Below are 26,766 nucleotides of genomic sequence, written 5' to 3' on the forward strand. Positions count from 1 at the left end.
GGAATCCAGTAATAAACAACGTGGTAACACAGAGTGTCTCAACATAGTGAAAATGCAACTTCTAGTGTGAGTAATCCAAAAAGGAAATATCATTCAGACACCACATAACATCTAGTCCCACAACAGCATTGGAGAATTCCAGCTATAAATTTAAAAAAGGATGAGAATAGTGCATAATTACATCTTCGATAGAGAGTAGCTGACACAGCGCACAGGATTTTGGGCTTAATAAATAGAGATACGGAGTACTGAAGTAGGTAAGTTATGCTGAAGCTTCATAAAGCTCTAGTTAAGCCACATCTAAAGTTCTGTGGATTGTTCTGGTCTCCATACTTTGGGAAGTAGGGTCCTTGACAGGGTAAAGAGGAGATTTACCAGAACGTGATACGGGATTTTAGCTACTAGGTTAGGTATGGAAAGCCGGGGTTGTTCTCCTTGGAGCAACGGAAATTGAGGGAGAATTAACAAGAGGTGCACAAGATAATAACAGGTTTAGATAAGGTAGGCAAGGGAAAGCTGTTTCCAGTGGAGGAGTTGGCGTAGCGGTATTGCCACTAGGCTAGTAATCCAGAGATCCAGGGTAATGCTCAGGGGGCCCGGGTTCGAATCCCACCATGGCAGATGGTGAAATTTGAATTCAATAAAAGTCTGGAATTAAAAGTACAATGATGATCATGAAACCATTGGCGGAAAAACCCATCTGGTTCACTAATGTCCGTCAGGGAAGGAAATCATCGGTCCTTACCCGGTCTGGCCTACATGTGACTTCAGACCCACACATTGATGCTGTTGACTCTTAACTGCCTCCCTTTGAAATGGCTGAGCAGGCCCCTCAGTTCAAGGACAATTAAGGACGGGCAACAATGCTGGCCCAGCCAGCGATGTCCACATCCCAAGAACAAATTGTTCAAGGTCTGGGGATCACGGATTTACGGTTTTGGGCAAGAGATGTGGGGAGATGAGAGAGTGAAATTATTTTACACACCAAATGGTAATGATGTGGCAATCTGGATACAAGGGAAGGGGAGATGATCAATGATTTCAAAGGGAAATTAGATGGGCACATGAGGAAAATAAACCTGCAGGGCTATGGTGATAGAGTGAGGGGGAATAGAATTGACTGGGTTGCTCGAGAAAGCTGGCATGGATTCAATAGACCAAATGACCATTTGCATCTCGAGAGCGGAATGGTGCAGTTTCCAGCAGAATTTCACACATTTTCCTCACCTCTCTATTATTTTCAGTTTTGTTACATTAGTTGAGAGGAAGAGGGTTGGTGAAAATCTGCAAAGATGGCAAGAAGTAACTAGTTCTGTAATTAACATTTTAAAATCACTTTTCAAGATTTACATGTTTCAAAGCATCTGCTTCTATGATTTTGTTAGCAAGCCGTTAATTATGGAGAAACATAGACAATCTGTCTTATTTGTTAAAATGACCTTTTGAATCCAGCAACCACTTACAAAATAGCAATAGCATTATCAACATATCCCAAACATGTTAAACATCCTATGATTTTCTAACTAATATTTCATGTTCAGATTATATTTTATTTTTTAAGCATCCACACTCCTTTGAAACATCCACATGCTATTCAATATTAAATGAAAACACTTGAGTGATGGCCAGTTAATTCAAGGGATTTACAACCTTGTCTTGTCTCCTGTCTCTTAACTACTCTCCCCCTCTTAAGTGCATGTTCGATGAAAATAGAACAGGTATTGAGCTCAGTGAAACCTCAATGATGTTTCATTGGAAACTGCAACCTACTAGAAAATATGGGTGTGATTTAAAAAAACAAAGCAAGAAAAGATTTTTGAGAAATTCACATTCCCAACAAATGGAATGAGTCACTTGAGAATCCAGTCAGTGACGCAAATCAGACAGGCTAAAAAAAGATAAAAGTTCTCAAAATTGACAGTCTGCAGCCATACTGAAATACCCATGAGAAACTGAATTGTAGCAGCGACCTCAGCCCCTCAGGCTGATTACCAAACTGAAGTTAAAACAGCAAGTAGTTTAAATACAGTAAGCAAAGTACTTGGCAGTGCATTAAAACGCAGGTTCGATCACACTTTACTAAGCTCTTGATCGTGCACACACTGTTGCGAGGGAGGCATTGAGCCAGTGTGGCTTGAAGATGGGCAGAAGGAGGTTTGGGCAGGATGGGGGGGGCTCAGGATCAGGATCTGGTGTTTCAATCAAGTCGATTCTTACTTTTCTAAACGCCAGGTAGTCTCTCCAACCTTTCCTCAGACGACAACCCGCCCATTCCTGGTATTATTCCAATAAACCTTCGTTGAACTACTTCCAATGCATTTACATTGTTACTTAAATAAGGAAACTAATACCGCACACAGTATTCCAGATGTGGTCTCAGCAATGCTGTGTATAACTGAAGCATAACCTCCTTACTCTTGCATTCAATTCCTCTTGCATTAAATGATAACATTCTATCATCAGCTTTCCTAATTACTTTCTATACCTGCATAGAAGCGTCTTGCTATTCAAGCACTAGACCAGTATTTTTCAAACTTTTTTGCCCGGGACCCACTTTTACCAAACGCCTGACCTTCGCGACCCATGCCAGCTGACCTTCGCGGTCCACCATTTTTACTTACCTTTAATGCGACAAGCAAGTTTGCTTGGTCCTCACGATCTTGCTTACTTTGTTATTTAATGTTACATTTCTGATAATGACTTTGGCTGATAATTTAAGATCTCACTGCATGCGTTGAAAAAAATAAAGGGGTTTGTCCTCGAACCCACCATGCTTAGACTTCAAATGTCTTTAAAGTTTTGAGGGTTTTAAACTTTAATTTGCCAGTATTTCCCTGCATATAACACACATGAACTTGGAATCCTTATTTGCAGTGGCACAATTACTAACCCAGACCTCAAATAATCATTTTTATGCTGCTTTGTTCCTGTTTTCAGCTTGTTCTTCCATGGGTTGTTCACCAGAGGTCCTGGAGCTCACACCAACACTGCTGGCAGCTGCAAAATGGATGAATCTCTCGCACGGCCAGAACACGTGACATCAGCAATCAGAGCACGTGACCTGCTCTCTGCCGCTGCTCCAGACAGTAAGACGCCACAGTTTTTAAAGAAAATCTGCTCTTGACGTCAGGAGGCGGCGTTCTGCCCTACTGAACTCCAGGCCTGTGCACTAACGTGCCACGCATTCGTGAAATGGACGTCATTCTGAAAGCCAGTCACTTCTGCCCCCGATCGTGAATGCCGCGACGCATGGCCTCGGGACCCTCCCGACACCTGCCCGCGGATCGCAACCCTGGGTTTGAAAATGACTGCATTAGATCCCATGATCCCTCTGCATCTCAGATCTCTGCAATCTTTCACCATTTGGATAAAATGCTTAATTTATTTTATTTTTCCTGCCAAAATGGCCATTTCACACACTCTCACATTGCACTACACGTGCCAAGTCTTTGTCCATTCACTTAACCTATCTATATTGCTTCGGAGCTCCTTGCGTCCTCTTTAAGTCTTACTTTTCGACATATCTTTGTGTCATCATCCAAGTCATTTATATAAATTGTAAACGGTCGAGGCCCCAGGACGGATTCTTGTGGCACATCATTCGCTACATCTCGCCAACCAGAAAAAGATCCATTTATCCCAATCTTTACCCATGTCAATATGCCCCCCCCCCTCCCCCATGAGATTTTATTTTCCACTATAACCTTTGATGGGGCACCTTATCACATGCCTTCAGAAAGTCAAACTGCAGTACGTCCACCTGTTCCCCCTTATCCACAGCACACTCCTTCAAAGAAATCCAATAATTGGTTAAACATGATTTCCCTTTCACAAGACAAGGTTGAGTTTGACTGAATTTTCCCAAATGCCCTGCTGCAACATCTTTAATAACAGTTTCTCACATTTTCCTTATGACAAATACTGAGCTCACCAATCCTTACTACACGGAAACAAGCCATTCAGCCCAAGATTAAAAATTGGCATTTACTCCTCACAAATTAATGACACCTCCTGGTGTAGTTGCAAATTTCCACACCAATGCTCCAGGAGCTATATCCAAGTCACTGATATTTGAAATTACCAGGAGTGGTCCCAGAACTGACCTCTGAGTCACTACTACTTCCACTAAAAACTGCCCTCAACCGTTACTCAATTTCATCCCTTCCAAATAACTTCTAAATCTAGTTTGTGGAAATGTTAATCCTCGGCCCCAGTACCCTAGCCAACGTTTATCCATCAACTAACACGGAAAAGAAAGATTAGCTTGTCATGATCAGCTTATTAGCTGGTGATTATTTGAAAGCCAATATTTTAAAATGCTCAGGGGTTAAAATTGGTGCATTGAGGTCTTGTATTTATATAGTACCATTCTTGATAGCCAGTTAAGAAATGTAGGAAACAGTGCAACCAATGTGCACACAAGTTTCCACAAACGGCAGTGATCATCGGTTTTAGTGATGTTGGTTGACAGGTAAATAATGACCATGAAATGGGGGCAGCACGGTGGTGCACTAGTTAGCACTGCTGCCTCACAGCACTGAGGTTCCAGGTTCGATCCTGGCTCTGGGTCACTGTCCGTGTGGAGTTTGCACATTCTCCCGGTGTTTGCGTGGGCTTTGCCCCCTCAACCCATGATGTGCAAGGTAGGTGGTATGGCCATGCTAAATTGCCACTTATTGGAAAAAATGAATTGGGTACTCTAAATTTTTTTTAAATGACCATAATATGGGAAAACACCCGCATTCTTCTTTAAAATAGTGCCATGGGATCTTCTTTATGCCCACCTCGCGGTGGGTGGGGGAGGAATTTGACCTCGGGTTTATAACTATGGCAGACAGCATAGCACTGCAAGTGTCAGCTTGGATTATGGTTAAAAGAGTACGTTCGTTGTTCAAGAAAGGAGGGAAGAGAAAGCGGAACAACAGGTCAGTGAGCTTGATATCAGCTGTCAGCAATTGCTGGAATCCATTATGAAAGAAATAGTAGCATGACACTTAGAAAATTGTCATATGATTAGGCAGAGGCAACATGGCTTTATGTAACAAGCAAAATCTATTGAATTTTGAGGATTTAATGATCAGGGTAGATAAATGGGAACCAGTGGAGGGAGTATATTTGGATTTTCGCAAGGTATTGAATAAGGTGCCACATGAAAGGTTGTTACACAACATAATGCACTCATGGGGTTGGGGGATAATACAACATATCACCATAGATGGTGGATTGGTAAAAAGACAAAAAACAGTGCATGAATAAATGGGTGACTTTCAGGTAGACACCACACAAGTCAGTGCTAGGGCCTCAGCTACTTACAATCTAGATTAATGACCTGGAAGAAGAGTGTAATTGTTAACAATACAAAACAAAGTGGGAATAAGTTGTGAAGAGGACACTAGGAGTTACAAAGTGATACAGCCAGTTTGAGTGGGAAATGACTTACAGGCAAGATCTTCCGGCTGTTCATGCTGACATGGGATGGATTCAATTGGATGGAAATCCCATTGACAGCAGCGGGATCAGAAGATACGCTGCCAGCCAACAGTGGGCCACTGCCCGCCGCCGAGAACCACACGATGGGGAGGCGAGAATCTCCCCCGATAGGTGGAGTACAATGAGGGGAAATACAAGGTTATTTACTTTGCTCGGGAGAACAGAAAAACTGACTATTGTCTAAACAGTGGGAAACTATTAAATGTTTTTCTAAAAGGGTGGCATAGTGGTTAGCACTGCTGCCTCACAACCATAGGGACCCTGGGTCAATTTTGGCCTTAGGCTACTGTGTGTGTGGAGTTTGCACTTTCTCCCAGTGTCTGCATGGGTTTCCTCCGGGTGCTCTGGTTCCCTCCCAGTCGAAACATGTGCAAGAGAATCAAAGGATACAAGAAACTGCTGAGAAAATGGAATTGAGATCGAAGATCAGTCAAAATCTTATTGAATGGTGGAGCAGGTTCAATAGCCGGGGCTTACCCTGCTGGTTTAGCACACTGGGCTAAATCGCTGGCTTTTAAAGCAGACCAAGGCAGGCCAGCAGCACGGTTCAATTCCCGTATCAGCCTCCCCGAATAGGCGTCTGAATGTGGCGACTAGGGGCTTTTCACAGTAACTTCATTGAAGTCTACTCGTGACAATAAGCAATTTTCATTTCATTTCATTCAAGTTATTATGTCCCTGGAGTGAGGTTTGAGTGGTTAGGATTTGAAACTCACTACCACATGGAATAGTCGGGGATACATTTAAGAGTAAATGGGCAGCACGGTAGCACAAGTGGCTAGCACTGTGGCTTCACAGCGCCAGGGTCCCATGTTCGATTCCCCACTGGGTCACTGTCTGTGCAGAGTCTGCTCGTTCTCCCCATGTCTGCATGGGTTTCCTCCGGTTTCCTCCTACAGTCCAAAGACGTGCAGGTTAGGTGGATTGGCCATGCTTAGTGTCCAAAAAGGTTAGGAAGGGTTATTGGGTTACGGGGTTAGGGTGGAAGTGAGGGCTTAAGTGGGTCGGTGCAGACTCGATGGGCCGAATGGCTTCCTTCTGCACTGTATGTTCTATGTTCTATGTAAATACATGAGGGAGAATGGAGTAGAAGAATGTGCAGATTGGGTTAGATAGAGGGGTGGGGTGAATAAAGGCCAGCATAGATCAATTGCCCTGTTTCTATGCTAATTTCTATGTAATGTTTCCCGAGCTGTGTTTCGCCCAATGACTTAAAAACAGCATCGCGACGGCAATTTAGTAGTTACACAGCACACGCTGTATTGATGTATGCTCTGCTGCCCAATCAGGACAAAAGATCTTTCGAGCTCACAGCTCAATTGAACCATCCAACTCAACTGTAGAGAAAAACATGACAGTACATACGAGACACATGAATAAAAACAGAATCACCTTGAAACCCATCCTCATAAGCTAAACAAAAAGGGAAAATACTAGCACTGAAGAAATCTACTTTTAAAAAACATACTCCATCCAGGAGAGTGAATCAGCAGAATGAGGATCAGCAAAGTTGACAGCATAAATTAGATGGAAGATTTCCAGGTGTTGTCGATTTGAGAATAAATTCAGTCATCAGAATATTAATTGTCATGAACTGATTAACTGCTGAGTGATCTCATATTTCAGGGCAGTGAAGTGGCAATTACTATTAGTCAGCAAGGCTGCTCTGAATGGCCAGTAAACTTCAAATTCATCACAGGCAAAATGAAACGTAATATAATCAAAACAGCAAAATGTAATTGTCCAAAAGATATAAATCTTCAATATAAATCTGTGAAGGGAAATCAATCTCTGCCAAGTTGAACTCCTATTAAAGGACTATACATTAGGCTAAACGCGCATCATTTTAGGTAGATTTACAGATATCCAGACAATCAAACGCAAGTTTGTCCCAACATATTTCAGCTCGCAGCCTTTGAATGTGAAAAAACACAAAGCACTCAATCTCAACAAGCAGAACATTTGTAAAACCTAAGTGTGGACTTGTGAAAGAAAATAGGGATAATCTGGTCAGCAATGCTTCCCCCCCCCCCCCCCATTGAATGCAGTGAAGGTTAAAGATTATTAAACTGGACCAATGCAGGGCAGCACGGTGGTGCAGTGGGATAGCCCTGCTGCCTCACGGCGCCGAGGTCCCAGGTTCGATCCCGGCTCTGGGTCACTGTCAGTGTGGCGTTTGCACATTCTCCCAGTGTTTGCTTGGGTTTCGCCCCCACAACCCAAAGATGTGCAGGCTAGGTGAATTGGCCATGCTAAATTGCCCCTTAATTGGAAAAAATGAATTGGGTACTCTAAATTTATGTTTAAAAAACTGAACCAATGCAGTCCAACACAATGACACCAGAAGCAGAGGTCTCAGAGCTACCACTGAGATAAAGCTAAGGTTACAGATTTTTCAGTCCTAACACAGGAACTCAATCTCTTCCTGAATAACTGATTTCAGCTGTTCCCAATTCTGTGCCAACTAGTTTACAGTGACTCTTTTTCATAACCAGCCACAGGGAGGATCGCAATGAAGTTCTACATCAAAATCTATATTAGTCTGATGCAAATATTACAATTTTGTATTCAGATTGATATACATACCTTGATGTTTTACATGTAACTGGGAGAAAGCAGCAGGCCAAAAATTTCTGAATGCAAGACCAGTGCAAAACCCAGAACAGTCGCACTTGTGGAAAGAATGCAGCACTCGCAGCATCCTTGGGCATCACTTTTGAATCTCGGCATTTCCAGGACCCTGTTCGTCATTCCCCTGCCTTATTTATGAGCTGCGGGAGCCAACAGCAAACCACTGCATCATTTAGCCGCCTTCGGAGCTTTTAGCTCCTGTGCTGCCTGATTGTCAGAGTAATCTCTCAGTTCACACATGAAAATCACAGCCGCAAATTCCAAATCACTTCTGTGGTAGTTGCTGACTGGGAGGAGTGCTGCCGTGCAGGTGCTGACGTCTGGAACCCTTCCCCCTCACTGGTCTTTGTTCTGCATTTGTGGCTGCAATTACTCCAACTCCAAGCAGGGGTGATGGTGGTGCAATTTGACATAAGATGCCAAATAAGATTTTTCCCTCCGTTTCTCTCCCTGGTAAGCTACCAGCTGCTTCTGTTACCATCTGTCAAGCATTTCTTCACTGTGCATTAGTCAGTTGCCTTGACTAAAGTGTAATGAAAAATTCAAAACAGGCCCACCAACTGTTTGTTTCATCCACCAAGAAAATTGGATGATTCACAATTTGTCCTCAAACACCCATGTGCAAATTCTATACATTTTATAATTAACCGCACATCCTAGGAATGTAAGGAACTGTTCAAAAAACTGAGTTAAAGAAAAATGAATGCTCATAAAATCTCTTTGAATCATACAGCACAAGATGACCATCCTTCAGCCCATTGTGCTCATACTGACGCAGAGTTTTCTAATTAGTCCCACTTAAATAATAAATAATAATCATCTCTGGTGCATCCCAAAGCCCCGGAAAAAGAATTCTGCACATCAATAATGTCCAATACGTTTTGCTGCACATTTAAATTTCATGATGATAACGTAACAATTTGCTTGTCCACTGGTTTCACAGGTGCAAGGCACGTACTATGACATTTTGTTTCAGCATATCTTCACAAAAGCACGTTTTTCTCTTTGGGGAAGCGGTGGAAGGGTTTCTGAGCTAATTATCAGCCCATTGAACCGCGTTATGAATGCTCTTTCTGTGGCCAACAAGTCCTGACGTAAGAAGCGAATCTGGAGCTTTGGGTTGTAGCCACCTGGGTTGGCCACTTCCCGACTTAAAATGGAGAACCGCAAAGACTAAAGGGAAATTCAGCCAACACAGGCAAAGACCAGCAAGTGCAGAAATCATGTGTATTGAGACCTGCAAAAACCAGACGCACTGAAACCAGCAGCCATCTGCATAATAATGAGCGATTCCCAGGCACAATGGAAACATTTCAGGTGAATAAGGCCAAGCCAGACTCCTCGGCGCCAGCAGGAGCCAAGACAAAGGAAGGCCAACGGACATTTAGGGACCGCCCAGTGATCAGGGAACAACTCCAGTATTGGAGAAATCGATCCAAATGACCGGAACGCAGTCCAATCATTTGGAACCAGGTACGGGGTCTGCCTCGAAGGGCGGGAAGCCCCTGGGGACTATAAAGCAAAGCCCCCAAGTTCAAATTGTCCTTCTTTGACAGGGTCACTCAGCAACTTGAATCAACCCGTGAGAGTGACCTGTCTAAGCTGCCGCATCAACCAAGTAAATCTCCAGTCAACGCTCGCTACAAGATAGGCGCTCCTAGCTACAAGTCCATACCAGCTTTTGAATCCTGCAGACTCAGGACCTGAACGAAAGGTCATTTGTTCCCCTGACCTGGTGGGCCAGTCTGAAGCTAAGTATAGGCCTTTTAGTGATAGGAATAGTCTAGAAAGTAGAGTTTATGCATGAGTAGTGATTTACTGTGTATAATAAATGTGTTTTGATTTGAATCTTACTAATTGGTGTGTTGAGTTATTGATCATTACTTGAACTTGAACCTCGTGGCGGTATCATAAAGATACCTGGCGACTCTAGAGCAAAGGTTAAACAAACAGAGCAAATTACGAATTAAGAGCCAACCAAAAGTTAGCAACAGGATTCAGAGGCAAAGATGCTACCACTGTGCCACAAGACCTCTTACTATGACACTGAAGAATACGATTCAAATTGAATTCGGATTAAAATACCTAAAACTATTGACCTGTTCGACCCTCAGCCATTACTGCAGTTATTAGAGGGTATGAAGGAGGAGGAAATGAGGAGGCAGAATGGGAAAAGTGGCTAAGGCGACAAAGAAAAGTAGACAGAGAAAGGGGAGGCGTCAAGGACAGGCAGAAAAGGAGGAGGAGCCAAGGAGAAGCAGACAGGCCAAAGAGGAAGAGCTACGGAGAGATTGGCCGAGGAGGAGAAAAAGGACAGGCATGAGAGCTGTAGAAAACCATTACTTAAAGAGTAAAAGGCAACAATGATAGAAGTAGCAGGTAGTGAAAGGCTCACATTTCTATTGAGCCTTTCACAACCTCAGAACATTCCAAACCCTTTACAGCCAATGAAGCATATTTTTGAAGCGTAGTCAACTTTATAGGCAGGAACTGTGGCAGCCAATTTGTGCACAGCATGGTCTGACTAACGGCAATCTGACAATCAAGATAATTACTTCCAGTAAATTTGGATGAGGGGTAAATATTGCCTCGGTCTGCTCTTCTTTGAATAATGCCTTGAAATCTTTTATATTTGCCTCGGGAGGCACAGCATCTCAGTTTAATGTCTCACCCAAAAGACAGCACATCTGACAATGCAACATTCCCTGATTATATTGTTTGGATTTTTCAGTCCGGAATTTCTGAACTCAAGAATATTAATTACAGATGCAAACAACACAATTCCCAAAATACTAGTAGAAATCTTGTAATCCTCTGGAAACAAAATTGGAATTCTGCATGTCCAAGATAGTGACCCTGATCATTCAACTCATTTACTGCACATTAAGTAGTGGCAAAAATTGTCAAGGAGTTAATGGTGAAGAGATTACAAAGTAAAATTAATTTAAACTAACGTCCTGCTTGTTGAAAGCAACAGATTTTGAATTGATCAATGTAAAAATTTGAGCCCAGATGGCAGACATTCATAAATGTACCAGTATTCTCCACCCGAAAACTGACCCGCCAACAACTGCAAAACCACTTCCTACTCTTCCAGTTGAAATACTCAACTAGTTTCCTTTCAAACATGTTATAGGTTCTGCCAGGGACCCCGGTTAGATTACGGCCTTGGGTCGCTGCTCGTGTGGAGTTTGCACATTCTCCCCATGTCTGCATGGGTTTCCTCCCACAAACATGTGCAGGTTCGGTGGATTGGCCTAAAGTGTCCAAAGATGTGGTTAGGTGGGATTACGGGCCTGGATGGGTGCTCTTACAGAGAGTCGGTGCAGACTCCCAATGGCCAAATGGCCTCTTTCCACACTGTAGGAATTCTATGGTTCTAAAACCAATCACAATCGTTTCTGTTACTTATTTTGACCTGCTCATAAAATACAGCAATGGTCAGAAAACTCATATGAACCCATACCTTGTCAGCCAAATATACCACTTCCCATATGTTGAAGGCACGACTGGAATATGTCGAGCACTTCCCATAGGTCCTGTTTTCTCATCTTTCAAATGGCTAACACTCCAGAGGAAGACAAAGAAAACACTTCAAGGTTCGGAAACACCCCTTAAAGCGCGGCAGCATTGATATCAATGACTGGCCAGGCTTTCTACCAATCGTTCAGAATGGCGACAACTTATCCATCAAGCAATGTCACACTTAGTCACAACGTCTTAATGATAAGGAAGCGAGTGGCAGAGAAGGAAGAAAAGGAACCAAATCCTGCATCCCACTACCTCATGCAACATTCTGTCTCATGTGCTCAAAGATATACGTTTGACTTGGGAACCTGAGTCGGTATCATCCTCAAACCGAAGGACTGCTGACGATAGTTCTGTTCACGTATCCCATAATATCTGTACCTAAATTTATGCCACTCCCATCAAGAAGGTCACAGTTTTATTCTATCTTCACATTAAACCATGGGAAGATAAACCATGGATAAACAGTCCATCAATTGACTATTTTACAATATTAGACAAGCAAATCAGTAGATTGGAAAATTTGAAACCGGTATATTGAACAGATTGGTACAATCTCAGCAAGCTATTTCTGTATATTAGGATATTCTGCATTATATACCCAATATTCTATCAAATTAGGGACTATTTAGAAACCTAAAGAACTGTAACAATGACAATTGCAATCAACTTTTAATCATTTTAAAGATACACTACCATCATTTTCCTGCAGTCGTTTGTCAACATCTCACATCAGTCGTACAATGCAAACTTAGCTCTTTAGACATCACAGTTCAGAGGGGGATTTCACTTAGTGCTTGGTCCTGACCTGGAGCAGCAAATTTGCAAACATCTGCCCATTTGCAAATACCAAACGCAATTAATCACAAACTGATTTTAGGGTTTACAGCATGGGAGCACCTTGACCTTTAAAACAGCTCCAATCTGGTCAGCTAAACATCATAATCACCCTCCAGGTGTCCTGAAACCACTATCACATCATCACTGCTTTAAATTGGGTCACTTTCTCCGGTCTTCCGTGCAGTGGGCAGCTTCTTTAGTCAAGACTTTTATCAGCTCTCCACACATGCAGTGCTCGCCCCCTTCATTAACATCATCTTCATGTGTGAAAGTAATAAATCCATTTCTTCTTCACCCTCCACCCACCCTGCCCCCAACAGATCAGAGTAACTCGCCGAGAAACAAATGTCCCCACTACAGATCAACCGTAGTGTGCAAAAACCTTCCACTAGCAATGCAGCATGCTCACAAACTCAAGAGAGTCATTAAAGGAAATGGTGATACAGCGGCAAACTAGTAAAAGGTAAAATTCAAGACCCATGTCAGCAAGTACTTCTTCACACCAAAATTAAAAATCAACGGGATGTTTGACTAGATGGATTAGTCAAAAATTAGACACTGAAATAAGGAAGATTAGAGGCTTTCTGAATCGATAAATGAATGGAGTTTATGGTGCCCAAAGCCTTCTAACTCATCAAAAAATTTTCATGAAGGCCTCGCCTTCTAAATTTTGCCCCTCGCCCGAGGTGTGGTGATTCTCAGGATAAATCACCACCAGTCAGCTCGCAGCCAAAGATCATCTGGGACGATGATGACTTTACCTTACTTTTCTTACTACATCATTACAGAATTAGTTCAGAATCAAATCAGGCATTCATAGAATCATAGAATTTACAGTGCAAGAGAACATTCGGTCCATCAAATCTGCACCGGCCCTTGGAAAGAGCACCCGACTTAAGCCCAACCTATTCCCGTAACCCAGTACCCCCATCTAACCTTTTGGACACTAAGGGCAATTTATCATCGCCAATCCATCTAACCTGCACATCGTTGGAATGTGGGAGGAAACCGGGTACCAAGAGGAAACCCACGCAGACATGGGGAGGAAGTGCAAACTCCACACAGACAGTCACCCGAAGCCGGAATTGAACCCGGATCCTTGGAGCTGTGAAGCAGCAGTGCTAACCACTGTGCCTCCGTGCTGCCCATTCATTGACGAATGGACAGATCACTGAATTTGACACTAATCCAAAGCTCATTTTAAGAGCAGCTCACCCAACAAGATGTGAAACTCCCTAATGGGAACTGTGGATAGTCATCCCAGTCACCATAGAGTTTCAACATCAACATAGAATCCATATAATCCCCAGTGCAAAAGGAGGCCATTCAGCCCGTCGAGTCTGCACAAACCCTCCGAAAGAGCACTCGACCTAGCCCCACTTCCCCTGCCCTATCTCTAACCCCACACATTGATCTTGGCCAGTCCACCCAACTGCACATCTTTGGACACCCAGGGGAAATTTAGCATGGCCAATCCACCAAAACTGCACATCTTTGGACTAGGAGGAAACAGAGCACCCAGAGGAAACCCATGCAGACAAGGGGAGAAGGTGCAAACTCATAATGGTCACCCAAGGGGTCCCTGGCGCTGTGAGGCAACAGTGGTAACCACTGTGCCACCGGCCACCCTTGCACTTACAGAGCAGCTTTAGTCCCAAAGGCCTCAGAGTAACAATTTATTCCTTTTAAATAGAGTTATTCAAATCATTCCTCACACACTATCCTGCCAAATCCAAGTTTACAGAACTACAGAAACTCATGTAATGGATTATATTGCTCTGCAAACATGGATGATATGGAGCAAGTATCACAATTATCATGCAGATTACTTAACCAAACCGTTACTTCCATGGTCCTATAATTGCACAACACGTACATAAATGTATAATTAAACTTACCAATAGTTACGTTGAATGCGATGATGATGGGTTTAGTTAATTACAAGACATGCAAATAGTCTGGTAAAATATCACATGATCACCTGAGCCTAAACAAAGCTACATGTAACTGAAGTTTCCACTTATTTTCAGTAGCAATTTTATAATGAAAATATACATTTATTTTATCATAAACCAACTTCATGGCACTCATCACAACAAAACCTCACAAAACTGCAGGAAGAGCCATCCTCAGAGTACAACAAGCTTTGTAAAACAAGCATGTTCATTACGAAATTGCAGATGCACATCTGTACTCAAGGTCTTCAGCTTATTTATTAAAAACCCTCCTTTCAAACAAAATGACTATGGTTATACTACCAATGTACAGCAAAGTTGGCAGCTACATGAAAAGCAAACAGCAAATTAATGATTTGGAAAGGGACGGGGGGGGGGGGGGGGGGGGATGATATAAATAATAGAGCAGGCATGAAATAGTCAGCAGGCTGCAAACATTTACAAATAGTTCAAACTTCATAGAGAATTTCAGTTTTGCAAATATCACAAAGCAGGTATAGTAAGGGGGAACTGAAAAGCTACAAGTAACTGAAGTGATTCACGCTGTAAAAAGCGACTTCGCACATAAGCAGAGCCAATGATTTGGAGTTTACGCAGAATCACAGAATGAATTAGAACTAGGAATGAAATTTGAAAACATTTCCATAAAGGATAATAGAAGTTTGGAATTCTCTTCCCTAAATGGCAGCCGATGTTAAATCTATTTTTAATTTTAAATCGAAGATGGACATATTTTTGTTAACCCAAGACATTTAAAGGGTATGGGGAAAAGGCATATAGGTAAATGGAGTTAAGTCACAGATCAGCCACAATCTCAATGCATGGCGGATAGACTCTCGGGATTAAATGGCCTCCCCTCGTCAGACTCTTTGAAAGAGCTATCCGACAAGTACACCCATTCCTCTTCTCTTTGCTGACACCCCTGTGAATTTTCTTCCTTTGTGTATTCATCCAATTCATAAGAACTATACCAACTGACTGTTACATAGAAAAATAGAAAGCCCAGTAAAAATCCCATTGTCTCATTTGGCACAAGTGGAATTGAATATATTCAGGTCTCATTACAGAAACAGCACAAGAGATCTGGTTCACAAAATCTCAGTTAATAAAATAAGATCTAACAATTCACCCACCATAAAACTGTCATCCCATATTTCTTGGCACGCTTTTGGTTTTATATTGAAACTTTTGCAAGATGACATTAAAATTTTAAGAATTCTACAGCATCAAGACAAATTTCTGTGTTATATGCTTATGTTTCCATAGCACCTTTCAAGATCCGTAGATACCCCAAAGCACCCCACCGACAATCAATAATTATTTTTGAAAAAATGTAGTTGTGTAGGAAAAGTGGCAGCTAATCTGCACATAGCTAGGTCTCACAAGACTAATGTCATGGGTGGCACCGTGACACAGTGGCAGGGACCTGGGCTGAACAATGGCCTTGGGTGACTGTCATGTGGAGCTTGCACATTCTCCCAGTGTCTGCGCGGGTTCCCTTCCATAGTCCAATGATGTACAGGTTAGGTGGCTTGGCCACGATCAAATCGCAGGGTTACAGAGACAGGACGGTGGAGTGGGCCTAGGTAGAGTGCTCTTTCAGAAGGTCGATGCAGACTCAATGGGCCAAATAGCCTCCTTCTGCACTGTAAGGATTCTATGATAATGATCACATAATCCACACAAGAATGTCTATGCTGCAGCAAAACGGTCTCAGATCTGGGGACATCTCAACTCATCTTGGCTAAATAAAGTTTCAAAAAACTACAATTCTAACCTAGGAAATAAATTATGCACTTCAAAATACTTTAAGCTCCAAGCCCCTAATTACTAGGGGCGGCATCGTAGCAAAGTGGTTAGCACTGTTGCTTCACAGCACCAGGGACCTGGGTTCGATTCCCAGTTTGGGTCACTGTCTCTGCAGAGTTTGCACGCTCTCCCCCTGTCTATGCGGGTTTCCGCCGGGTGCTCCGGTTTCCTCCCACAAGTCCTGAAAGAAGTGCTTGTTTGGTGAATTGGGCATTCTGAATTCTCCCTCAGTGAACCTGAACATGTGCTGGAGTGTATCGACTAGGGGATTTTCACTAAATTTATTGCAGTGTTAATCTAAGCCTACTTGTGACACTATAAAGATTATTATTATTATTACTACTTACCTTTTTAGAGCAATTATCTATCATTTAGCACCCAACTGATTGTGAAACCTCAAGTCAGCGGAATGCCTGGGGTCACGCTGGTCACTGATGTGTGATGACCGGAATCAGATGTTAACTCACGCAATCATCTAATATTCATTGATTGGCAATTCATTAATTCCCATGCATTCCAAATGTAACAGTGTGCTAAAGTACACCGAGCATCTCCAAATTAAGGGTATGAATTTAATTGCGACACAGCAGTCTTGCATTTTTCATTTTGAGCATCAGGCAAAGTGCGCACGGTATGAAATGCTTGAGGCTTGTGCAGAGTATGAATGGGAATTGAACAATGCTTGACTTTACACGGAGTCAGGACGTCAAATAGATTTGTTCCAAATTTGTTACAGTGGAGAAAACCACTTAAGAAATAAAACCAGGAGGAAGAACGGTAGAGAAAATTTCATAGGGGACAAGGCATTAGCACTGGGTCACATGGTTTATTTTATCCAATACACAATTCAAAGTTAGCTGCATTGCTCCCAAACACATCAAAGTCTGTAAATATCAGACACAACTTTGAAATAGGTTTAGGATACTGAACATTAACTATTTTAATCACAGAATCATAGAATCCTACAATGCAGGAGACCATACGGCCTATCGAGTCTGCACCTACCCTCTGAAAGAGCACCCTACCTAGGCCCACGCCACTGCCCTATCTCCATAACCCACCCAACCCCACCTAACCTTTTGGACACTAAAGGACGATTTAGCATGGCCAATCCACCTAACCTGCACATCTTTGGACTGTAGGAGCAAACCGGAGCACACAGAGAAAACCCACGCAGGCACGTGTAGAACATACAAACATCACAGCATCACAGACAGTCACCCAAGGCTGGAATTGAACCTGGATCCCTGGCATTCTGAGACAGCACTGCAGAATTATCAGCATGAATTACACCGTTGGATGATCAATGCGCTGACAACAGTAATGTCTCAAGCTGTATTTACATAGTTCGTTAAACATAGAAAACATCCCCAAATATGTTACAGGCATAATCAGAAAATGGATACCCAATTAAGATGGGCGAGTATAAACATACAAATTAGGAACAGGAGTAAGCCATTTGGCCAGGCAAGCTACTCCGCATTTGATAAGTTTATGGATGAACTGACTGCGGTCTCTATTTTCCTGCATATCCTACTATAATATTTGACTCCCATATCAGTCAAGAATCTATCTAATTTAGCCTTATTCAACAACCCAGCCTCCACTGCACTGAAAAAAGAGCATGGTACAGACCAACAGGCCCCCAGAGAGAAAATATTTCTCCTCATCTCATGAGGGTATTAAAGGAGAGGGGGTCACTGAAAGAAAACTGCTAAGCAGTTGAAGGAGACGTCAATGGTGGGAGAAAGGCTGATGACAACAAAAGACCTGAATCTAGAGGAACGGAGAGGGAAGGGGAAGAAAGCCAGAAACGATTACTGAGATAGGGAAACGCGTGACTATGAATGAATTTAAATAGAAGAATTGCAATTTTTTAATCTGAAGCACTGGGAGATCAGAAGCCAATGCAGATCAATGAAGACAGCAGTGATGGGTGAGCAGGAGACACAGGAGCGAAAAACTAGAGAAGGAAGACACATTTTCAGGGTTGAGGCGAACGTGGGGGCAGGGATGGAGTTTGATGGGCAAGAGGAAGTGGGGGGAGGTGGAAAGAGCAGCTGGACACTTCTTGGGTCAAGAGGTTTAAGAAGGGCCCCAATGATAGATGACTAAGCAAACCGTGTATCAGCTATGACCAAGTCTGCAGCCCTTCATTTGAAAGAAGCAAAGCTGGGCCCACATTCGGAGAACGACTGCGATAGAAGACAGCATGGTCTTTGCTTAGGGATAAAGGCATCTGGGATGGATGGGAAGGAGGGTTGCAGCAAATTTGCAGCTGCAGAAATATTGTGCAGTGCTGGATAGTTTGTTTGGTGCGAGAATTGTGCCTAATAACACCAGCATGGTGTAATGTCCAAATTGTGGAGGCAGTTCTTGCGGCCTGCCTCTTCTACTTGTCCCAATGTGATACTGAGACATTACTCAGCCACGATGAACAACCCTCAGGAAACAAAGGTGCCATGAGGATGCTACATGAAGACAGAAATTATATGGAAAATGAGGGGCTGGTCAGTCAATGGTTGGGCGATGAGAGTTTGAATGTGTTAAGAGGGAAATTGAAGTGCTATAAGATGATCAAATAAACTGATGACAAGGATTATGCTAAGGAAGCAAAACAAGAGCAGCAAATAAAGCAGCATTATTTTTAAATATATCAAAAGTTACATTCCTTGCTGGAATCAAATGTGGTCTTAAAGATCAGAAATAAATGACGGATTTTCTTTTGGAAGGAAGAATTAATCTAGAATAGTCGTCATGAAAGTGGCAGATAGCTGGAAGGTTTCAACTTGACTTGATGGCCTTTGTTAAAGCTGAATTCCAGCAGCAGAGGAAACAAATGCAGGAGGATCATGCAAAGGCCATTGAAGAAGCGACTGCACCCCTGAAGAGATCTTTGGAACGGGTGGAGAAGTGTTTGGAGGTGCAGGGGTCACAGATTTGGGAGATTGAAGGAGTGATCTCGGACCACAGCGATCGTGTGGTGATTCTGGGGGCGGAGGTGGCGCTCCTAGGGGAACTCTGTAAAACGTTGAAGGCAAAGGTGGAGGGTGAGGACGAATGATGTGAGCTCACAAAGCTTTGACTTACACAGAGGGAAGAGGCAAGAGTGCCCGCTGTCACCGCTGCTGTTTGCGCTGGCCATAGAGCCATTGGCAATGGCTCTCAGGGGGTCGGCAGAATGGTGGGGGATTACGAGGGGACAGGGGGAGCATCGGGTGTCGCTCTCTGCCGATGACCTCTTGCTGTATGTATCAGATCCTTTGGAGAGTGTGGGAAGGATTATGGGCCTGCTGGGGAGGTTTGGAGCATTCTGAGTACAAGCTGAGTGTAGGGAAAAGCAAGGTATTCCCAGTGAATGAGCTGGCATAGCGGGTTAATTTAGAGGGGATGCCATTTATGGTTGCAAGGAATAGATTTAGGTATCTGGGGATTCAGGTAGCGAGGGAATAGACAGGGCTCCATAAGTGGAACTTAAAGCTGGTGGAGGAGGCTAGGGAGGATCTTAAGAGGTGGGATAAATTGCACTTAATGTTGGCGGGGAGGATCCAAGTGGTGAAAATGAATATTCTGCCAAGGTTCTTGTTTATCTTTCAAGCTTTCCCAATCTTTATACCAAAGGCCTTTTTTCGGAAAGTGGACGCGATCATTTCAGACTTTGTATGGGTGGGGAAGTGTGCCGAGGGTGGGAGGACCCTCCTACAGAGGCAGAAGCAGCAGGGGGATTGGCTATGCTGAACTTGCTTCATTATTATTGGATGGCGAATGTGGACAAGGTGCGGCAGTGGTGGGAAGGAGAAGGGGTAGAGTGGGTTAGGATGGAGTAGGAATATTGTAAGGGGTCTAGTTTGAGGGCTATGGTGACAGCAGCATAACAGGGTTTAACAGGGTTGAGTGGGCATATTTGTTTGAGGTGTTGGGATGGTTTGGATTTGGGCAGAGGTTGTAGATTGGGTTAGGCTGCTGTTTAAGACCCCACGTCAAGTGTGCGAACGAACAATGTTAGTTCAGGGTATACTGGTCTGCACCGGGGATCAAGGCAGGGTGTCCGCTGTCTCCATTGCTTATCGCTTTGGCAATCAAGCCTCTGGCAATGACAGTGTGAGCATTGGGGAGTGGGGGAGAAATGAAGCATCAGATCTCCCTGTGCGTAGACGACCTTTTGTTGTATATTACAAACCCGCTAGAGAATTTTGATAGGATCATGGGGTATTAGTGGAATTTGGATCATTCTCAGGGGAGAAGCTCAACGTGGGGAAGGACAACTTATTCCCAGTAAGCAGGCGGGTGCAGGGGAAGGGCTTGGAGAAGTTGCCATTTCGGGTAGTCAGGCAATTTTCCGATACTTGGGAATATGAGTGGCGCATAGTTGGGCCCAGTTGCACAAGCTAAATTTGGTGGAGGGGGTGAAAGGGATTTTAAGAGTGGGATTTTTTGCCCCCGTCGTTGGCTGGACGGGTCCAGACAGTTAAAATGACGGTGCTGTCGAAGTTTCTGTTCGTCTTCCAAAATCTCCTGATTTTCGTGCCCGAATCTTTTTTTGGTAGGGTCAGCAGGATGATTTTGGGGTTTATATGGGAGAGTAAGGAACCCTGGATTACGAAGGTGTTTCTGGAGAGAGACAGATGGAGAGTGGGCTTAGAGCTGCCAAGCCGGCTGAATTACGACTGGGCGGTGAAGGTGGAGGTCAGGAAGTTGGCAGTGGGGGAGGAGGTCAGTGTGGGGTCGATGGATGAGGACTCATGTAGAGGGACGAGTTTGAGGGTACTGCTACTGGCACCTCTTCCATTCTCGCCGGCCAGGAATACCACAAGCCCGGTCGTTAAAGGTATGGAATCTATGCCGGAAGCATTTTAAGATGGAAAGTATGACACTGTGGGCACCGATCTGTGGCAACCGCAGGTTTATTCTGGCAGGCCTGGATTCCACGATCTGTGGGTGAAGGTGGCTCCGAGCCAGTGGGCATTGCTCTTCGAGGTGGAGATTGTTAATTGACTTCCTGGGCTGGGATGGAGGGGGCTTGGGTATCTGGAGGGTGGTTTGTGAAGGATGTTTACTGCTGCTGTTTTTCTCTTTTTCAGTAAATAATTGAAAACACCTTGAATAAAAATATTTCCAAAAAAAACATATAATGGCAACAGGAACACAATGAATCCTTCCTTCTCATGGAAAAAATGTTCTCAACCAGGCCTGTCAGTGTGAAATCGGTAATACATCTAAAAAAATTTCATTGCTGATAGATTAGATGTGGTAGTTCACATGGGACAGGCACAAAGGGGAACGCGATTCCTTCTGGACTGAACTGGTGTTAATACAGAGTCATCTCATGGTACAAAAATAATTGGTTATAAATGCTTTCAGTACTCGCTTCAATGCTGCAAGCCATAACAAGCATTGTCAGCCAAATTCTGCACCTACAATGGAAGGTTTTCATGTTTTGTTTTTAAAAGTAAGTTCCTCTGACAGCAGCAAAACAATCCAAAAATCCAAACCATCTGCACACAACACAGCATCTATTTGCTGGGCTGATGAATCAAGTACATTGACCTTGTAAAGAAACACTCCAAAGCCCAAGATCGCAATGTTTATAATCACTCACTTACCTGGAGTGCTTATAGAGTCTGCGAGGTCTGTTGTGAGATCGCCGATCCCAATTTTCTGGATCACTAGAATTACTATCATAAGGGTATGGCCGTGCAGCCATCCCACTCTAAGGGCCTCCGCTTTGCCAATGCCTTTAGTTCACACACAAGGCATTCATAACCTACAAGAAAGTATATATACTATTATTGCAAATATTTTCAAACCTAAACATTTTTAATTTACATTAGTCAAAGGTTGAATACGGTTGCTAAAAGTGACCTTTTATGACCGTGATCATAATGCATTTGACGTGACAAATCACTTAAGTCAATTCTACAATGTTTATCTTTCCAAGAATCTTTTCCACCACTACATAGCAAACTAATGCCAAATGTCTCCTGTCCTTAGCAGTTTCCATTTTTTTAAAAATATGTTTATATGGCAGCCTCCACTTCAGTCTTTACCCTTCTAGCTTTTTCCTTGTAGTCTGCCCAGTGTCCGTTCCTTCTAAGAATATTAGAACGATGGAAATAGCAGATGTAGGCCACACAGCTCTCAAGCCTGCTCCACAATGACCTCAACACTGTAAATCTTAGAATCACTATAGTGATCAATTTCCCACTGTTACAATATATGGGGTTTATACGATTATGTTTGTGACAGTGTCAAGTTGGTTGGAGCACAGGAGTTGCTTTGTCTGATAAACTGAGGACTTTGCAAATACAAAAATAAGATCTACAGTGCCACCACTGGCAGCAGAGTGATAGATTTATAGAGGTGGTGCTGAGTGCCTTCTTGAACAGCTGTCATTTTCAAACTCAGGGTCGCAACCAGCGGGTGGATCACATGCAGGCATCAGGAGGGTCGTGGAGCGATCGGGAGTGCAGTGCCCAACGGCCACGACCGGCTTGCAAAAATGCCAGCCGCGACTGGCTTTCAAGAATGCTGGCCGTCCCACGCATGCGTGCCTCCTCAGCCAGATGCAGCAGTGTGCAGGTTCAGAGCGCAGCGCACAGACCTCCTCCTTCGTATGTCAGCGCGCTGTCCCAGGAGGTTTTTTTAAAAAATGTTTTAATTGATTAGTCTTCCCACCAGAAGTGGTGACAGAGGTCAGCACCCGGTACACTGACATCACGAACTCTGGGCACAAAATTACTGAGGAGAGTTTCCTTTGTTTTGTAGCTGCCAGCAAGCAAGCAACAGGACTGTGTGAAGAACTGAAGGTGAAGAACTGAAGATGGATCTTTTGGGACTAAGGAAGAGAGAGGACCAGAGACATAAATAGGCCAGGAGCTCACAACTGAATCTAGAGAGAGTTTCGCAGGAGAGTGCACAACAGGATAAAGCAGTGGTGGTGTGAGCTCTAGGACCTCTCATGAATAACCCATACAAAATGTATCATTGAATGATAAAGCAAGTGACATCATGAGGACCAAGCAGGCTTACCTGTCGCATTAAAGGTAAGCAAAAATGATGGGTCGTGAAGTTCAGGTGGCGTGGATCACGAAGATCACCCAGTTGGTAAAATTGGTCCCTGGAATGGTACACGCTGTTCCCATTGTGTACTGATGAGATGGGGTGCTGATCAAATGGGCTGCTTGGTCTTGAGTGCTGTTGGAGCTACTTGTCTAGGCAAGTGGAGAGTAGTTCATGACAATCCTGACTTCAGCCTTGCAGATGCTGGATCAGGCTTTGAGGAATCAGGAGTACTATTCCCACTAACCACTTCCATCCATGTGTGAAATTATTATTTTTTTATGTACGCCTATATCAGAGTTATGTATGCCACAGAAAAAAATATGTATTTTATAAAGGTTTTTTCTAAAATTTATGATTGATATGGAAGAACCTTGAGCATATCAGTAACATATCAGACCACAAATTACTGGATCCACTGAATTTAATTTTAAGTTAATCATGGTAACATTTGAACTCAACCTCGAGGTTAAGTTCAATACCATAACCATTACGTTATCATACACGAGAGGCATTTGTTCGTTTTCATATTGGAGGTTTTATTTTAGTAATTTGATGGATGAAAAGTTGCATTCGGGAATGTTGACTCAAGACTAGACCAGGACTTTTGTTTCAATTTGACAAGCTCAAAACAGAACTACAAAAAACTTTGCATTATTGTTTAGAGATCTGGGCTGGGAATCCAAAACTTTTTACAAACTTCCTAAAAATGCCCTTGTATGTTAATGTGCTGAATGTCTTTTGGATAAATTTTCCTTGAACAATCCTATAATCCAATTTCCTTCTGAAAGCATTGATTGTCCCTGCTTCCACAACCTCACAGGTATTAGAGAGTCCCAGGTGGATCCAGTGTGAGTAGGAGAACGTTAAGGCGATACTGATCATTGTTATTATAGGTTGGCTATGGCAAAGCACAAGGAACAATCCAGAGTAAGGATAATTAACTGGGGGAAAGCCAACTTCAATAACTTCAATGGGGGGAATGGGGTAAATATTAGATAGATTAATGCATGACCCAAAGACTGGTGTGAGAAAAATTGGTTTTGATTCATGGGGCAATGACACCAGTACTGGGGGAATTGGGAGCTGTACTGTTGGGACGGTCTTCACCTGAGCCTTGCTGGACCAACTTTCCAGCGAGCTGTATAACTAGGGCATAGAGGGCTTTAAACTAAACAGTGCGCGTGCAGGGAGGAGAGATCACGGTAGGGAAATAACGAGGTACTAAATCTGAATGTGTGCAACATTCATAACAAAACGGATGAATTATTAGCACAGATAGAAATAAATATGACAAATATGAATGACCGGATAGTCATTACAGAGATATAGTTGCACAGTGACCCAGGCTGGGACCTGAGTATTTGAAGGGTGCTTGACATTTCAAAAAGTCATGAAGCTAGGAAAAGATAGAAAATAGGAGCTGGAGTAGGCCGTTCGGCCCTTCCAGTCTGCTCCGCCATTCTGATAAGTAACTTGCTCCTGCTTTCCCCCATATCTTTTGGTCCCTTTAACCCCAAGAGCTATATCTAACTCTTTAGGGGGAGGGGATGGCATAGTGGTATTGTCACTGGACTAGTAAACCAGAGACCCAGAGTAGTGCTCTGGGGACCCAGATTAGAATTGCACCACTGCAAATGGTGAAATTTGAAGTAAATAAAAGTCTAATAATGACCATGACACCACTGTCGATTGTCTAAGAACCCATCTGGTTCACAATGTCCTTTAGGGAAGGAAATCTGCTATCCTTACCTGGTCTGGCCTATATGTTACTCCAGACCCACAGCAATGTGGTTGACTCTAACTGCCCCTCAAGGGCAATTAGGGATAGGCAATAAATGCTCGCACAGCCTGCGACAGCCATATTCCATGAACAAATTAATTTTAACTCCTTCTTGAAAACATACAAAGTAGTGGCCTCAACTGCTTTCTGTGGTAGAGAATTCCACATTTTCACTACTTTCTAGGCGAAGAAAAAGTGATGGAATGGCCCTGTTAATTAAGGATGTAATTCGCACAAAAGTGAGAGACGACCTTAGCTCCAAAAAGCAAGGTGAAGAATCAGTTTGTGTAGAAATAGGAATTGGAGAGGTCACTTGTGGAAGTAGTTTATAGGCCCCTTATCTGACCTGAACACTATTTACACTGTAGGACAGTGTATACGGAAAGAAATAAATGGGTGCATAAGAAAGGTACAACAATAATCAGAGTGACTTTAATCAATATGTAGATTGGACAAATCAGATTGGTAAAGGCAACCTGGAAACTTAGAGCAGTTTGTTTCAGAACCAACCAGGGAATATGCTATTCTGGACCTAGTAATATGCATTCTGGACCTAGCAATATGCAATGAGACAGGATTAATCAATAAGAAGATCGTGATTATAACATGATAGAATTTCACATTTACATTTAGTTTTAAAGGGGTGAAGTGTGGATCTAAGCTTTAAACCAAAATAAAGTTATCTATAGGGTATAATGGCAGAGCCAGCTAAATTGGACTATAAAACTAAGTTAAAATGTAGGACAGTAGAAGTGGCAGGATTTAGGAGATATTTAAAAACCAGTGAGAAAGAAAGACCAAGAAAGATGCATCTTACATTGCCAAATATGGAAGTTAAGGATTGTATCAAACTGAAAGAAACACTATCCAAATCTGCAAAGTGGTAGGTGAGTAAACTGGATAGTTTCCAAAAATCATTAAAGATGGATGAAAAAAATAAAGAGGGAGAACAGGATGAGAGAAAGCTAGCTAGTAATATAAAAATTGATGTTAAGACTTTCTACAGGTATTTAAATAGGAAGTAACTAAAGCCAGTGTTGGCACTCGACTAATTTGGGGAATTAACAATGGAAAATAAGGAAATGGCAGATGCGTTTCGCAGCTATTTTGTGTGTGTCTTCACTGCAGAAAACTTCCCAAAGATACTTGAAAATCATGAGGTGAAAGGAAAGGAGGAATTTAAAACAATCACCATCACTAGGGGGAAAGGTGCAGGGATTTTTTTTGTTTATTCATTTACGGGATGTGGGCACCACTGACTAGGCCTATCCCTATGGTGACTATTAAATCTATGGCTGATTACCCCCCAGGGTCAGATGACCTTCATCCTAGGGGGCTTAAAATAAGTGGTTGCAGAGATCGTAGTGGCATTGGTTATAATCTTCCAAAATTCCTTAGATTCTAGGGCGATGATGGACAATCTAGGCTCATGAGTGGGTTGCATGAATGGCCCTCCTTTATTTCAATGGGTTACAGATTGAAATCAGGCTTGTTTACTAACCATTATCCCATAAATAAGATTGAATACATGACAAATATTTCATAACGAGTTATAGAAAATGCTTAATCATTTATATATTAATAGAACGTTATGAAATTAATAGAACTATCAAATTCAAATGGTAAAAAAAATAATTTACACTTCGAGCCCAGAGGGAGTGCACAGCTCAC

General features: G+C 42.9%; 1 protein-coding gene across 7 annotated transcripts in view; it reads right to left on the reverse strand.

Annotated features, from left to right (window-relative positions):
* The window catches only part of btbd10b (BTB (POZ) domain containing 10b), a 115,567-nt gene that overhangs the window by 64,712 nt on the left and 24,089 nt on the right, over positions 1 to 26,766 (reverse strand). For 3 of the 7 annotated variants that reach the window (XM_072466193.1, XM_072466192.1, XM_072466194.1), the window contains one exon: positions 21,857 to 22,017. The exons of 3 other annotated variants lie outside the window; for them this stretch is intronic. In XM_072466193.1, the coding sequence (XP_072322294.1) occupies positions 21,857 to 21,957 (101 nt within the window). In that variant the 5' untranslated portion in view covers positions 21,958 to 22,017. Of the gene's footprint in view, positions 1 to 8,076; positions 8,349 to 21,856; positions 22,018 to 26,766 lie in introns of those variants that run through there. One more of the 7 variants, XM_072466191.1, reaches the window with a different exon arrangement.

Source organism: Scyliorhinus torazame, chromosome 10 (assembly GCF_047496885.1).
Source record: "Scyliorhinus torazame isolate Kashiwa2021f chromosome 10, sScyTor2.1, whole genome shotgun sequence".
In the NCBI taxonomy this organism is placed as follows: Eukaryota; Metazoa; Chordata; class Chondrichthyes; order Carcharhiniformes; family Scyliorhinidae; genus Scyliorhinus; species Scyliorhinus torazame.